Source organism: Heterocephalus glaber, unplaced genomic scaffold (genome assembly GCF_053883595.1).
Source record: "Heterocephalus glaber isolate CG9 unplaced genomic scaffold, H.glaber_assembly_v1.0 deba00001744, whole genome shotgun sequence".
NCBI lineage: Eukaryota > Metazoa > Chordata > Mammalia > Rodentia > Bathyergidae > Heterocephalus > Heterocephalus glaber.
Genome location: NW_028258450.1, coordinates 4529770 through 4542969, shown reverse-complemented (window position 1 = coordinate 4542969; position 13200 = coordinate 4529770). Strand labels below are relative to the sequence as shown.

Below are 13200 nucleotides of genomic sequence, written 5' to 3'. Positions count from 1 at the left end.
TCTGTCCAAGCAATGTCAAAGCAATGAGTCATTGTCAAAACAATGAGTGGGTGGGCTTCAGGGTTTATATAGGCTGGAGGGCAGCTGTTGGAGCTGGGTGCATGCATATCAGGCCAATTGCATCCACTCCGTTGACTGGAACTTGGCATGTGGCCACACTCACTGCAGGAGGGGCTGAGAGTATAGTCCTTGGTTGGGTTCCACGTGCTCAGCTGGAACTGCTATAACTGAAAGAAAGGTATCTATGTGGATGTTGGAAGCCAGGCCCTGCCCTGGGTAGGTTCTCCATCTCCTCAGCATCACTTGCCACAAGGTGGACCCAAGGAGGCCTCCAGAGATGGGGAATGGATGGATGGGTGGATGATTAAGAGTGTCCAGCTGGATATGTTGGTGCACACCTGTAATCCTAGCCTTCTGGGAAGCTGAGGCAGGAGGATCACAAATTCAAGCCCAGCCTGGGCAATTTAGTGACTTAGTGAGACCCTGTCTCCAAATAAAAGCTAAAAGCCTTGAAATGTGCTCATTACTACAGGAAATAAAATTGAAATCAGAGTAAAGAGCATATGCCAGTGAGGCACCTAGAAAATGTCTGTCGTGTGATTAAAAAGAAAGGAATAAAGTGTAGCACAGGGGCTGGAGTGTTTGGGCCCAGTGCTCCCATGCTGCCTGTCACAGGCCCGCATTGCCCTGCCTTCCAGGGTGGCACTAAAGGAGCGGAACAGAGTGGTGCCTGAGAGCGAGTCTCCGGTGAAGAGGCCGAAGAGGAAGGTGGTCCCGGCCTTGAGCAGTGAAGGGGAGGAGGAAGATGAAGCTCTCAGCCCCACCAAAGACCAGGTGGGTCCCCATGGCCACTCACTCTCCCCGGAGCGGCCTTCGTGCCCACTCCGGTGGGACGGGATGGGCCCTGCTTAGCAGGGCTCCATACGCTTCTCGGGAGGTAGGCAGGCACGGTGGCTGTGCCCTGGAGCAGGCTGCCTGGTCCGTGGGGTCCGAACTGCCCCTGACCCGGGGAGGAGGGGCGGGGTAGGCCCTTGACCTCATCACACCTCACCTGTGATGTGTGTCCCTGGCGACACCTACCTCCAAGTCGGCTGCGAAGACCACGCGAGTCAGTTCACGATGGGTCTGCGAATTCTGCCGGGCGCAAAATAAGGGCTTGCGTGTATATCCAGTCTTTGCAGTGGTGGGAGGGCCTTTCCTCTCCTCCAAACCCATTTCAGGCCACAGCTTCCTGTTTAAAAGTCATTTGATGCCGTGCAGCGATCTGTGGGGAGGTCAGGTCCCGTCACTCCCCTGCTCAGACCCTCTGGCGTTGCCACAGACCGTCCTTACGGACACCCGCAGGCCCCGTGATCCTCTTTCTCTTCCCCTGCCCGCCCCATCTTCCATCTTCTCTCCAGATCTTTCCTGGCGCTCTCTGCTGCTCCAGCATCTCACACACACCAGGTGGGCTTCCCCCTCTTGGCCTCTTCTTCTCCCTGCCTTGCTTTCCCCGATGCACTTTGCTCTGTCCTTCTCTTCAGGGCTTTGCTTAGATATCACCTCAGGGAAACTCCTCGGACTGCTTTCATTAGTTTCTCGTTATTTTATAGATCTGGGGCTTAGGACTTTTGGGTGTGGGCAGTGCTCCTCATTTCTGGAGGCTGTAGAGGATAATCCATTTCCTCACCTTTGCCAGCTTCTAGAAGCCTCCTTTCTCTCTTTTCTTAGGCAGTCACGTGCTTCTCTGTGCCTTTTTTCCCTGAGACCCCTCTTGTCCTCCCTCCTTCTGCTCTTAAGGACCCGATGATTGCGTTGGGCCCACCTACAGCATCACCTGTCTTAAGGTCAGAGGATGGGCGAGCTTATTGTCCTTGAGCGTGGAATGTAATATTCCCTGCTTCTGGGGAGTAGGCCAAGGACATCTTTAGGAGCTTGGATTTTGCTCTGAGGCTGCTTGGGACCCATGGAAGGGTTTTGAGCAGAGGACAGAAAATCCCTTTGGTCCTGGGCAGCATTCAAAATATCCCTTTGAGACCTGTGTCTGTCAGGGTCCCAATAGGAGACAAACCACACCAGTAGTTTAATATAAAGGATTGTCACTGGGGTTTATAGTTGTTAGCTTGGTGGCTAAAGGATAAAAAGGACTCCTCAGTCCTTGTGGACGTGGCCACTACCCAGTGCTCTACCCTGTCCTAGGGTGAGTGAGGAGCTGGAATCCAGACCTCCCTGACGGGGTGCTGGCAGAGGTGAGGCTAGGCTCCCTGAGCTTGGAGGAGGGCCTGAGACTCAGATCTTTGCAGAAGGGGGACTGGGCAGGAAGGCTCTCTGATGGGGTCCTGTGTAGCAGGCCCTGCAAGTGTTAGAGAAAGTGTCGTTTGAACCCAGCAGCTGGCCCAGGAAACCCTCTGACCTCCACTTTTGTACTCCCCTCCAGTAGCCCCCTGTTGGCACTGCCTGACGAAGAACTGGCTGTCAGCACATGAAATGGGCTTGTGAGTCCTAACCCAAGCATTGCAAGGGAGAATGGAGAGCTCTGAGCTTGGAGGTTAATAACCAGGACAGGGCCCTATAAGGTAGTTAGTAGTTGAAACCAAGACATAAGTAACAGTGGCTCGGGCAAGATAGAAGTTTATTTTTCTCTCTAATGAGCACAACAATTGGAGGGTTCATGTGGCAGCCTTACAGAGTCAGAGACCGAGGCCCTTCGGTATTGGTCCCTGCTGCCCTAGATGCCCTGGTCAGTGAACGTTGACTGAGCTGCCAGGACTAGGAGGCTGCTCCACTCTTAAGTGACTTACTTTGTTAGGACCAAGGTAAATCTGCATCATTTCCCTCTATCTCGTGTTGAACTGAGGTCCATGACCACACTAGCTGCAAGCAGGGAAAGGTAGCTGGGAAAGATAGTTAGTTGGGCCAGCTTACAAATATTCATAGCTAAATATCAAAGGTTCTGTTACCCGAGAAAACAGAATTGTTAGTGAGGTGCATTATACAGAGAATCTGGGGCCATGAACCTATACTGGCAGATGGGGAGAGGGGACCATCGGGCCAGCAAAAAGAGAAGGCACAGAGACAGGCCCAGAGTCCCTGCTCAGTGTTTGGGAGCTAGGTCTCCAGGTGGTCCCTCCTTCCCTCACTCTGAAACTGCTCTCTACCCTTCCAGAATCCTGGGCCAGGCTCCCCACAGGGGTCCCCTTCCAGTCCTGCCACAAGTCCCAAGAATAGCCCTTCCCTCTCGGACACCTCCCCCATGGATGTCTCCCCATCAGGAATCCCAAAGCGTCTCACAGGTAAGGATACCTGGCCCCCTGCTCCTTCAGCTGCCATCTTTCTCTCCTCTTGGGTCTGAGCATGAGGTGGCTGTCCTCACTAAGGCCCTGATCTTAGCATTATGGCTAAGAGCACGACTACCACAACTGTGACCTTGGGCAAATGACCTTACAGCCTCAGGTACAAAGTCAGTGTGAGTTGAACTCTTTAATCCAAATCTCTGATCCAAAATCTAAAATGTTCTAAAATCAAAACTTCTTAAGCTTTACATCAATCCAGCTGGTAAAGCCCGTGCAAATGTCCCCAAATTGAAAAACTCTGAACTCTAAAATGCTTCTAGTTCTAGGCTTTTTGAATAAGACATAATGAAACCAGGGCTGGGGATTTAGCTCAGTGGTTTCGCTGCCTGCTGCGCAAGCACAAGGACACGAGTTCGATTCCTGGTACCAAAAAAAAAAAAAAAGACATAATGAAACCACTAGATTTAGCGAAGACTTTACAGTATTAGAACAAACTGGATATGTGAATCTACTTTTTTTAACTGTAAATTTTATGAAACCTACAAACAGATAAGGTATTGCTGATGAACATTTTTGTCCAAGTTGAGCTGTGCAGTCAGTGCATCAGATTTTCAAGACGGCATGAAAAATAGAATATTGGTAATTTCATATTGAGTACATTTTGGTATCATGTTTTGATATATTGAGTTTAGTAAAATATATGATCAAAACTAAGTTCACTTTTTTAACATGGCTGCTATAAGTTTTAAGATCCCATATGTGGTTCACCAGATGTTTCCATTGGGCAGAGCTGGTAGTAGGCATTACTCTAGGAATTTGGGAGTCAGGCAGCCCAAAGGTGAGGCCGAGCTGGGTCTCAGACATGGGTCCAGACCAGCCGTGTTGGCAGGTTGATAGGAGACTGTTGTAGATAAGAGCACCATGCAAAGGTGTTCAGGTAAGAACAGTATGGCTCATCTGACAACTCTTAGATGCCTTCAAGATTCTGGAGAATAAAGTGTGTTTTAGGAAGCAGGGAGAGAGTTTGATATTGCATGGCCCTTTGCACAAGGCCTTTTGCAAAGCTGAGAAGCCTGGACTTCCTTCTGGGGTGCAGGGAGCCGAGGAACGTCTGCCTACTGAGAGAGGCCGGCCAGCCCTGGCAGACAGGCAATCACAATGGAATAACCGGCTGGGGCATGTTAGGAGCTCAGGCAGATGCTGTGGTGGATCCTGGGGTGTGGCAGGGAATTCTTTCAGAGGAAGTAACCCTGAGCTGTGTCCTGAAGGGCTGCTAAGTACATGTGCACAGGCCTGGGTGTGTGACACAGCTTGGCGTGTTAGGGAACTCCATCCATTTAGCTGAGAAGGAGTGGAGTGTGTGGCAGGGGAGAAGTTAGGCCAGGTGGAGGGAGAGCAGTAGGATGGGGTAGACGCCAGCCCTTCGCCTGGATAAAGTGGAGAGTGGAGTTGTGGAAGTGTGTTGGACAAGAAGGAACTGTTCCAGCCATGGCTGATAAAAGATCCCCATGGTAGTCAGCTTTTTATCACTGTGACAAAATACCTGGAAGAAACATTTAAAGAAGTGTTTTGGGTTTCAGTCCATGGGTAGCTGGCTTCATTGATTTTAGGTCTGTGGTGTGGCAGAAACTCGGTGGAAGGGTCCGGCAGAGGAAGGCTGCTCACCTCATGGCCCACTGCCCACCCCTGGAAACGGGGTGGAGGAGAAGAGAGCATGAGAGAGTGAGCCAAGCCCCTGAACCCCGAACCATTCAAAGCCATGCCCTCAGGGATCTGCTTCCCCCAGTTAATTAGGCGCCACTTCCTAAGAAGCCCATTGTGCTAGGACTCAGTCCACTCGATGCAGTAGGAGCTGTAGTAATCAGCTCTGCACACCGTGCACTGGGGAACAAGCCCCTAGCAGTGAGCATGGGAGACGTCACCTCTGAACCATAGCACCGAGCTGGGGCTGTGTGAAGGAGCCATGGGCTGGATGACCAAGGAGGAGCTGCTGGATAGTCCAGGTGGGAAATGGCAATGAAAGTGCTTAGAGCTGCCTTTTAATGAGTTGTACATCCTTGGACTCTTTTAGAAGCAGATTCTGCTGTCCTGAAACAAGGATTCCAATGCAGGCTGCTGGGTGGTGGGGCACGGGTGATTCAGGAGGAGCTGGCAGCCACCGCAGGACAGGTCATCAGCCGGCTACTGCAGTGGGCGGCTGGAGCGCAGCTCTGTGGGGAGGCTGGGAACGCTGTGAGCACGTGCCCCTGAGTTACGCCCAGGCCCAAGGGGGCTGTGTTTTCATATACCAGCTGCCATTGGTCACCACCATTGCTCCCATGACCCATGGATTTCCTGCTACTTCCAGGCCTCTGAAGTTCTGGAAAAGCTGTCTGAAAGGCACAGAGATAGTAAGATCCCAGAGGTGCACTCGGGGCATTGAGAGCACTTGTTAGAGTCAGGTGCTGTGCTGAGCACATCCATCATTGGTACTTGTTGAGATTATTTCCATGCTCCCGATGCAGGAGGAGACACAGAGAGGTTAAGTCACCTGCCCAAGGTCACACAGCCAGGAAGCAGAGAAGTAGGGCCTCAAAGATAACACCTGTACTGGGTCGGGGGGTGGCCGTGGGCAGGTGCAGAAGTAAGGTGCTCCTCAGACTTTTTCAGGGGCCCCATTCGGAAGTCTGACCTCACGGGGCGGGAATAGACAGGCCAGCAAGGTCAGCAACACTGAGCCTTTTGCCTCCTCAGCTCGGAAGCAGCTCCCAAAACGAGTAATTCAGGCTGACCTGGAAGATCAGAGTGAGGACAGGAACAGGGAAGCCAAGAGGAGGAGGAAGGAGGAGAAAGGTGAGAGACCTGGAGGAGAGTGTGTGAGTGTGTGTGTGCGCTCTCGTGTGAACCCTCAGAAGGGCAGAGGAGCAGTACCGCGGTTTGGACCTGTGTGACTTGCTGCCTGTGTCTAGGAGCTCACACACGTCAGTCAGTTCCACACTTACACACGACTCTTGGCATGAAAGCGTACTTTGGTTTGGCCCCCTTAATTCGTATCAGTTCATGTGTATTTTCACATGTTTACCTTCTGTTTTGATGTTTGTTTTATTGAAAACATTTTCCTTCAGGAGTTTTGTTTTTTTTCCTACATTTTACTGTAAAGTAGACCTTCCCAGGACTTTCTTGGTTCACAGTGCCCTTAGTGTCTTGGTAATTTTTTCACAGTGCTCTTAGGCTAATACCAACAGTTCCACTAAGTAGTTATGTTTAAACAACTGTTAAATAGTACACGCACATTGAGAGAAAAACAATGCCTGCATTTGTATCTGTCTTTAGCCGTTACAGCTTGCACATTAATGTGCCTCAGGTACTGCACTGTGTCTCAAACTAAGGAATCTAACAGAAACCTGCCCTTCCCATCTCGATTTTTGCACAGTATGTGGTTTTTTTTTATCACAGCAGCAACGAAGGCCTAGCTTTATAGAGATGCGGCAGCATTGCCAGGACTGTAACTGAGTGGTGACTCAGTGCTGGGGAAGGTCAGTTCCCGGATTCCCCTCAGGTACCAAAATCTGTAGGTGCACGAATCCTTATAAATGGTGCAGCATTTGCGTATAACCCACACATGTCCTCTGTGTACTTTAAATCCTCTGTAGGTAACTTTTAACACTTTATACAATAGAAAGGCTATGTGAATCGTTGTACTGTGCTGTTTAGGGAATGATGACAAGAAAAAAACTATGTGCTCAATACAAGCAATTTTGTTTTTCTCGAGTGTTTTTGTTCTGTGGTTGATTAAATTGGAGGATGTGGAATCCCCTGGTACACTGGACCATCTATACTGAAAACTAACATACCTTGAGCTAGTAGTTCATAGAGTGCCCAACAGATGTCACTGGTTTTCCTTTGAGAATGTAGAATAGTGTGTGTTCCATGCCGCTGACCCCAGCCTTCCCTGCATCTTGAAAAAGCCATAAAGACCAGATCCATCCATCATCTGGGGCCTGTGTGAGATTCCACCAGACACAGCCTTCAGCACAGCCATATTTTTTGTTTGTTTATAAAACATCTTCATTAGGCTCAGTTTCCTCAATGCAGATTAGAATTTGAGTAGAGTTTTGATTTCCCCACACCCAGCTTATTTCCTGTTGGCAGTTTTTAGTCAGTAACAAATTTGACTGTAAATTGGGCCATGTTAGCCATTGTCAGTGTCCAGGGTTAGGAGGCAAGGCAAATATTTCCCAAGTTAGCATTTGTAATTTTTATTATTATCCTTGTAGTACGATTTTCTTTCAGTCATGTTAAAGGTTTTTTTTCTTTTGACCTATAGCAAGCTGCTATATCCATCTTACACCCTTTCACATTCTACTTTGATGTGAATAATTCTCAAAGAATACCTTATTAAAAAAACAAGTGGTGGCCTGGGATTTAGCTCAGTGGTTTTGCCGCCTGCTGCGCAGGCACAAGGACCCGAGTTCGATCCCCGGTACCAAAAAAAAACAAGTGGTATTTGTTTCTCAATTGCACCTGCACATGTTGGGATTGAATTGCTCCTGCCTGGCTCTTGGGTGACCTATAGCGGCTCTGACACTCCTGTCACTTTACAACCGTGCAGTCCTTTGGTATCTGTGGGAGACTGGTTTCAGGTCTCCCCTAGAACAATAAAATCCAAGCCTATGAAGTCCCTTAAGTACCTTGCCATCCATAGTGTCTGCATGTAACCTGGCCACCATGCTGGGCTCTTTAAGTGATCTCTAGATTATTTATAATACATAATAGTATGGAAATACTTGTTATAATGTCTTCTTTATGCAACAGTGACTAAAGAAACCTGTACATGTTCTGTACAGTTGCAGTTTTAAAAAAATATTTTCCATCAGGAGTTGGCTGAACCTGCAGATGTGGAACCTACAGATGTGGAAGGGTCAGCTGTACTGGATTGGTAGAAAAAGAACAAATTGGGGGAGAATATCTCCAGAGTAGAAATGTCTTTGGAGGTCAGAGCGAGTCTTTGTTGAGTTTTCTGTCTCATCAGAAGCAGAGGTGCCAGGAGAAAGCCCCACAGAGACTGGGGTGGCAGAAGTGAAGGAAGAGGAGGAGAGGGGCCAGCCCTGGACACCGCCTGAGCTCCCAGCGCCCCCCAGTGAGTTTCTGATCCGCTTCCTCCCCCCAGTACCATCATGATGATTTTGCAGTCCGAGTCTTTAAAGGGCAGTCAATGTATACGAGGTGTAGATGTAGATTCTTAACTAAGTGTTTAATTGAAAATGCAGGGGGCTTCTAGGCTTTGGTGTTATTGTTGGTTGTTTTTTTATTTTTATCATTGTTCCTTCCTCCCATGCATGTGGAAAAAGAGGAAAGCCAGTCCAAGCAAGTATTTATAGCTCTCAGACATGATAGGTGATGATTAAATGGTATTTTTAACTGAGCAGTAATTTAACTGAGCAGTAATTTTTAACTTGGGTGTCCAAGCTGGGTTAACCTGTGAGAACCCTGTGTCAGAGACACTACTTGCAGGGACGATTTTAAGGATGCATGCAATATTCTATCTGATTTTCTCCAACTGCAGAAGTGGAACTATTTCCTTCTGATCCGCTGAGACTCCTGTCTACCACTATTTTCGAGTCTGCAACTTCAGGCCAAATCCTAGGTTCCATATACTGATGAGTAAACACCAGGCTAGAGAGGATCCAGATGTAGGCTGCAGAAGTGAAAAGGGCAGCACTGACCAGATTTTCCATCCACAGGGCAGGACGACCCTTGGGTTAAAAAACAAAACCTTCTTGAAGTGGAGGCGGTTTGCTTCACTATCTGCCCTCTCTCACTTCAGAAGCAGAGACCCCAACAGAGACAGAAAGTGTTTCCACACCCAAGGGGACTGGGAAGCAGGAGCCACAGGAAAAGGACCGGAACAAGGCTGCTCCCAGAGGACCCAGGACCCTCAGCAGTTTCTTCAGTGAGTGTCCCTTCCCTCCGTATCGTCCCAGGACGACATGGGCGGGAGGCAGAGGGGTCTTCTCCAGAGAGTGCGCTTGCTCCCTCCTGCTGGCCCGCTTGGTAGAAGTCCACCTCATCCCTCCTGCTTGGCACCCATTGCCCCCGGGACCACGCTGAGGCTGGCATGATGCTGGGTGGACAAGGGGTAGGAGCTGCAGGCTACCAGGAGAAAAGATCTCCCGCTCCCCGTTTCTTGGCTTTGTTCCCAGTGCCCCGGAAGCCGGCAGTCAGAACCCAAGTGAAGGAGCAGTCAGGTACTCCGGGAAAGGAGGAGGCCGAGGGGTAAGTCAGTGTCCTGTCTGACAAAGTGTGTCCAGGGTGTGTCCCCTGCCCCATTCCTGTGGCCCAGTCCCAGCTTGGGCTTCCTCCTCCTGCGGGCCTTGACAAATTTTCTTTCTCTTTTTTGTAGGGGAGGGTGTCTGGAAAGGGCCACGTTGTAAATATTTCAGTTTTTGCACCCCTAGTTGCAAAGCTGTTCTTAGCTTGCATGTCAGATAAAAACAGTCTGAGGTCTGGGGGTGAAGTTTGCCAGGCCTTTGCTCAGCTCCTTCCCTGACCGCTGGCCTCAGTCTGTTCCCCTTTAGGGACTGGGGGCATCTTGGGGTTATCCATAGTTGACCCAACCTCAGAGGGCTCCCATGTGCCCCCATCTTCAGAGCTGCCCCTCTGTGCCTGGACCTCTTGCTGTCCACAGTGTAATGGGTGGTGGAACACCGAATAGGTTGTTAGACAGTTGCTTCATCGTAATTGTGTTGATTGTTTGAAAAGATGTCTGACCCCATTTCCGTGGTACCCGGTATGTACCCAGCAGGCTTCTTTGAAGATTTATTGAATGCTCAGTTGGTTAGATGGGTGGATAGATGAATGTCCTATAAAGTAATGAGGTCAGACCCCCATCTTTGTCCTGCACCAAACTTAACCTGTGGTTTCCCAGCACCCCAGTAAGCGCTGAGCTCCTGGGGTCCTCAGCCAGCCCTGCCCACCTCAGTCATTCTCAGCCTCTTGACATTGGCAGTCTCCTTCCTGCTCCCTAAGCTGTTCTTCCTTGCTTCTCAATATGCTGGCCCCTGCTAGAACACTGTCCCAGCCACCATGGTCACTGTTGCTTAGAGAAACCTGGCGTTTCTCCCTCAGAGCCAATGTGTGTCCCAACATTGGGGACAAGCTTTCTTTTATGTCCTATTCATGGCCAAGAGCCTCCCCGACCAGACCACAAGCTCCTTCCCTCAAGGCCAGAGCTGTGTCCCGCTCTTCTTGCCCAAGCAGTGTACGAAGAAAGAACAGAATACTTATTTTTTTCTCCGTTATAGAGTCATCCATTTATTCAAATACTTACTGAGAACCAGTCGTGACAGAGAGACAGTGGTTTTGAGCGTGGAGATCCAGCAGAGACTAAATTACACAGAAATCTTGCTTGTTTTCTAATGGGATATGGAATAAATACAAGCAAACTGCCATGTGTCATACTAATACGTGCCATCACAGAGAGTAGAGCAGGCAAGGCAGCGGGGTGCAGTGGGAGGAGAGGTTGCAGATCTCAGCAGGGAGGTCAGGGGAGGCCTCGTGGGGAAGGTGCCATTGGAGCGAAAGCCCTGGGGAAGAGCAAGTACGGGGGCCCTGGGCCTCACGGGTGGACATTTAAGGAACATCGAGGAGCTATGTGGCTGGAGGAGCATAAACGAAGGGGAAGTGGTAGGATACAAAGTCAGAGAGGTGACAGAGCACAGGGTGACTGCCCTTGGGTCCGAGCACTGCCTGCCACGTAGCAAGCAGGTGCTCAGGAAACATTTGGCGGGGCAAGAAAAAGTCATTCTTCCAACGAGTGTTTCCTGATCTGATCTCTGTTTTGCCTTCACAGATCCCTGGACCCAGTAAGCTACAATCCCGCCAAGAACAACTACCATCCCATTGAGGATGCCTGCTGGAGTCGGGGCCAGAAGTGAGGCTCCTGCCTTCCCACGCTGTCCTCCTCCGGTGCCTGGTGCCCTGGGCAGCTCTCGCTGGGGCGCCAGCCGGAGGAACTGGCCGATCTGCCCACAGTCAGGAGTGTGGAAAGGGCTGGAGAGAGCCCAGGGCAGGGAGCAGGGCTACTTTTACGTATTTAGGTGTTGGCGAGCTGTCCCCAGGGAGCCGTGGGGAGGCGGGGGGATGAGGGGCCCGTGTGGGTGTTCAGATGGCTCTGTCATCCCTTTTCCTCCCCAGGGTCCCTTACCTGGCCGTGGCCCGGACGTTTGAGAAGATTGAGGAGGTTTCTGCTCGGTAATCAGTTAGGCTTGGGTGGGAGCGTGGCAGGTACTGTTGGCTCCGTCCCTTGTGGTGCGTCGCTCCCCTGGGCTCCCCTGCCCTTCACGCTCACCTCCTTCCCCCTCACGCACGGGACCACAGTCCACAGGCTGGTCAGGAAAGTGGCTGCGAGTCCTGGTTGGCCCAGCCTCGGGAGACCCCCCCACCATGTCAGTTCTGCCTTGTTCATCACAGGACACGAGGACCAGCTGGCTTTGTGGAGCCAGGAGTTTGCTTCACCCCTGTGTGGCAGAAACTGCAGAAAATGCATGGCCGTGTTCACCTGGATCACCAAGTGGTTTTCGTCTTGCTTCCGTGCCTTATTTAGTGCCAGTGAAAGGAAGTCAGGTCTTGTTTATAGTGAGGATCCCCTTTTTACTCTGAGCTTTCCCTGCAGAGCCCCTGCTCCCAGTGACTGTGTGCCAGCCTCAGTGCCCGGGGCTGCCTGGTGTGGTGCTTGTCAGCAGCACATTAACATCACTGTCGTGCATCCCATGCGCAGCCCCGGTCCTCCCTACCTCCAGTTCTGCTCCTCTCCTGCCCCCACTTTCCCCTGTGTATCTGGTTAGTACCCATATTTTCAGGGGCCGTGCTTCCTTCTGCTGCCTGCTCAGCACCCGCCTTGTTTTCATACCTCTCTGTGTTGGTTTAAATAGATCCCTGCTTGTTTCATCTGCTCTGTAGTACCCTTCATTTGTATCATTTTTCACTTCCCCAGCATTAGCACAGTTTAAGCTGTTGCTTATGATTTATTCTTACAAGGGGGTCTTTGGGGGAATGTTTGAGAGCTTCTTTGGGGGTGTAGACCCTATTCACACGGGGTGGGGGCAGGCAGGTCACAGAGGATGTGGGAAGAGCCTGAGGACCAGGCTGAGGGACTTGTACCAGCCTGTGGGCAGCCGCTGGGCAAGGATCCTGCGCAGGGGTTGGACAGACTTTGGGCCTGGCCCTGCTGCTCCTGCCTTTGTGCCTGAGGGCAGGTGATCTGACCTCTCCGAGCTTCAGTTTCTTCATGAGTAAAAGAAGAGTATACCTCTCATGTTTGCTGTGGAGACTGAAATGAACAACACAGTGCAGGATTTAGTTCAGGAGACACTTAGCAATCATTGACTCGAAGAGAACGGCAAGTGACTGCCATGACCCCGTAATCCAGAATTGTGGGTTCAATCACATTTTTTAAATAAATTTAAAAAATTACTTTAAAAGTAATTTTAGACTTACAGAAAATTAAACAAAAATGATATAAAAGGGCCAGGGATGTAGCTCAGTGGCGTCACGCCTGCCCGGCAAGCTCAAGATCCTGAGTGATTTTTGGTTCTGCCACCCCCCCACACCCACCCCCTGAAAAAATTAATATAGAGTCTCCCATGCACCCTGGTCAGCTTCTCTTCATGTTAATGGCCTGTCTCAGTTTGGAACAGTAGTCAAACCAACATCCAAACCAACATGGGGATACTGTTAAGTGATCCCCAGACTTTGGGTGTTCCCATTTCCATCCTCTTATGTAGTCCAGGTTCCCCACCCATTGTGTTTAACTGGCCTGCCCGTTCTCATTTAGCTCAGACAAGTTTCCAGTGGCTCTTTTTCCTTCATGACCTCTGCCTTTGTGGAGGATCCGGTGATGTGGAATGTCTCTCAGCTGGGGTTTAGGCCACCTTCCCTCAGGGTTAGT

The 13200-nt window shown here is 50.3% G+C and overlaps 1 protein-coding gene across 2 annotated transcripts in view; it reads left to right on the top strand.

Annotated features, from left to right (window-relative positions):
- Lig1 (DNA ligase 1) overlaps nucleotides 1-13200 on the top strand; it is a 42979-nt gene that overhangs the window by 9159 nt on the left and 20620 nt on the right. The window contains exons 4-11 of one of the 2 annotated variants that reach the window (XM_004867027.4): nucleotides 699-834; nucleotides 3146-3272; nucleotides 6006-6104; nucleotides 8284-8391; nucleotides 9079-9204; nucleotides 9455-9527; nucleotides 11104-11184; nucleotides 11448-11504. In XM_004867027.4, the coding sequence (XP_004867084.2) occupies nucleotides 699-834; nucleotides 3146-3272; nucleotides 6006-6104; nucleotides 8284-8391; nucleotides 9079-9204; nucleotides 9455-9527; nucleotides 11104-11184; nucleotides 11448-11504 (807 nt within the window). The remainder of the gene's footprint in view (nucleotides 1-698; nucleotides 835-3145; nucleotides 3273-6005; nucleotides 6105-8283; nucleotides 8392-9078; nucleotides 9205-9454; nucleotides 9528-11103; nucleotides 11185-11447; nucleotides 11505-13200) is intronic. The other variant, XM_004867029.4, reaches the window with a different exon arrangement.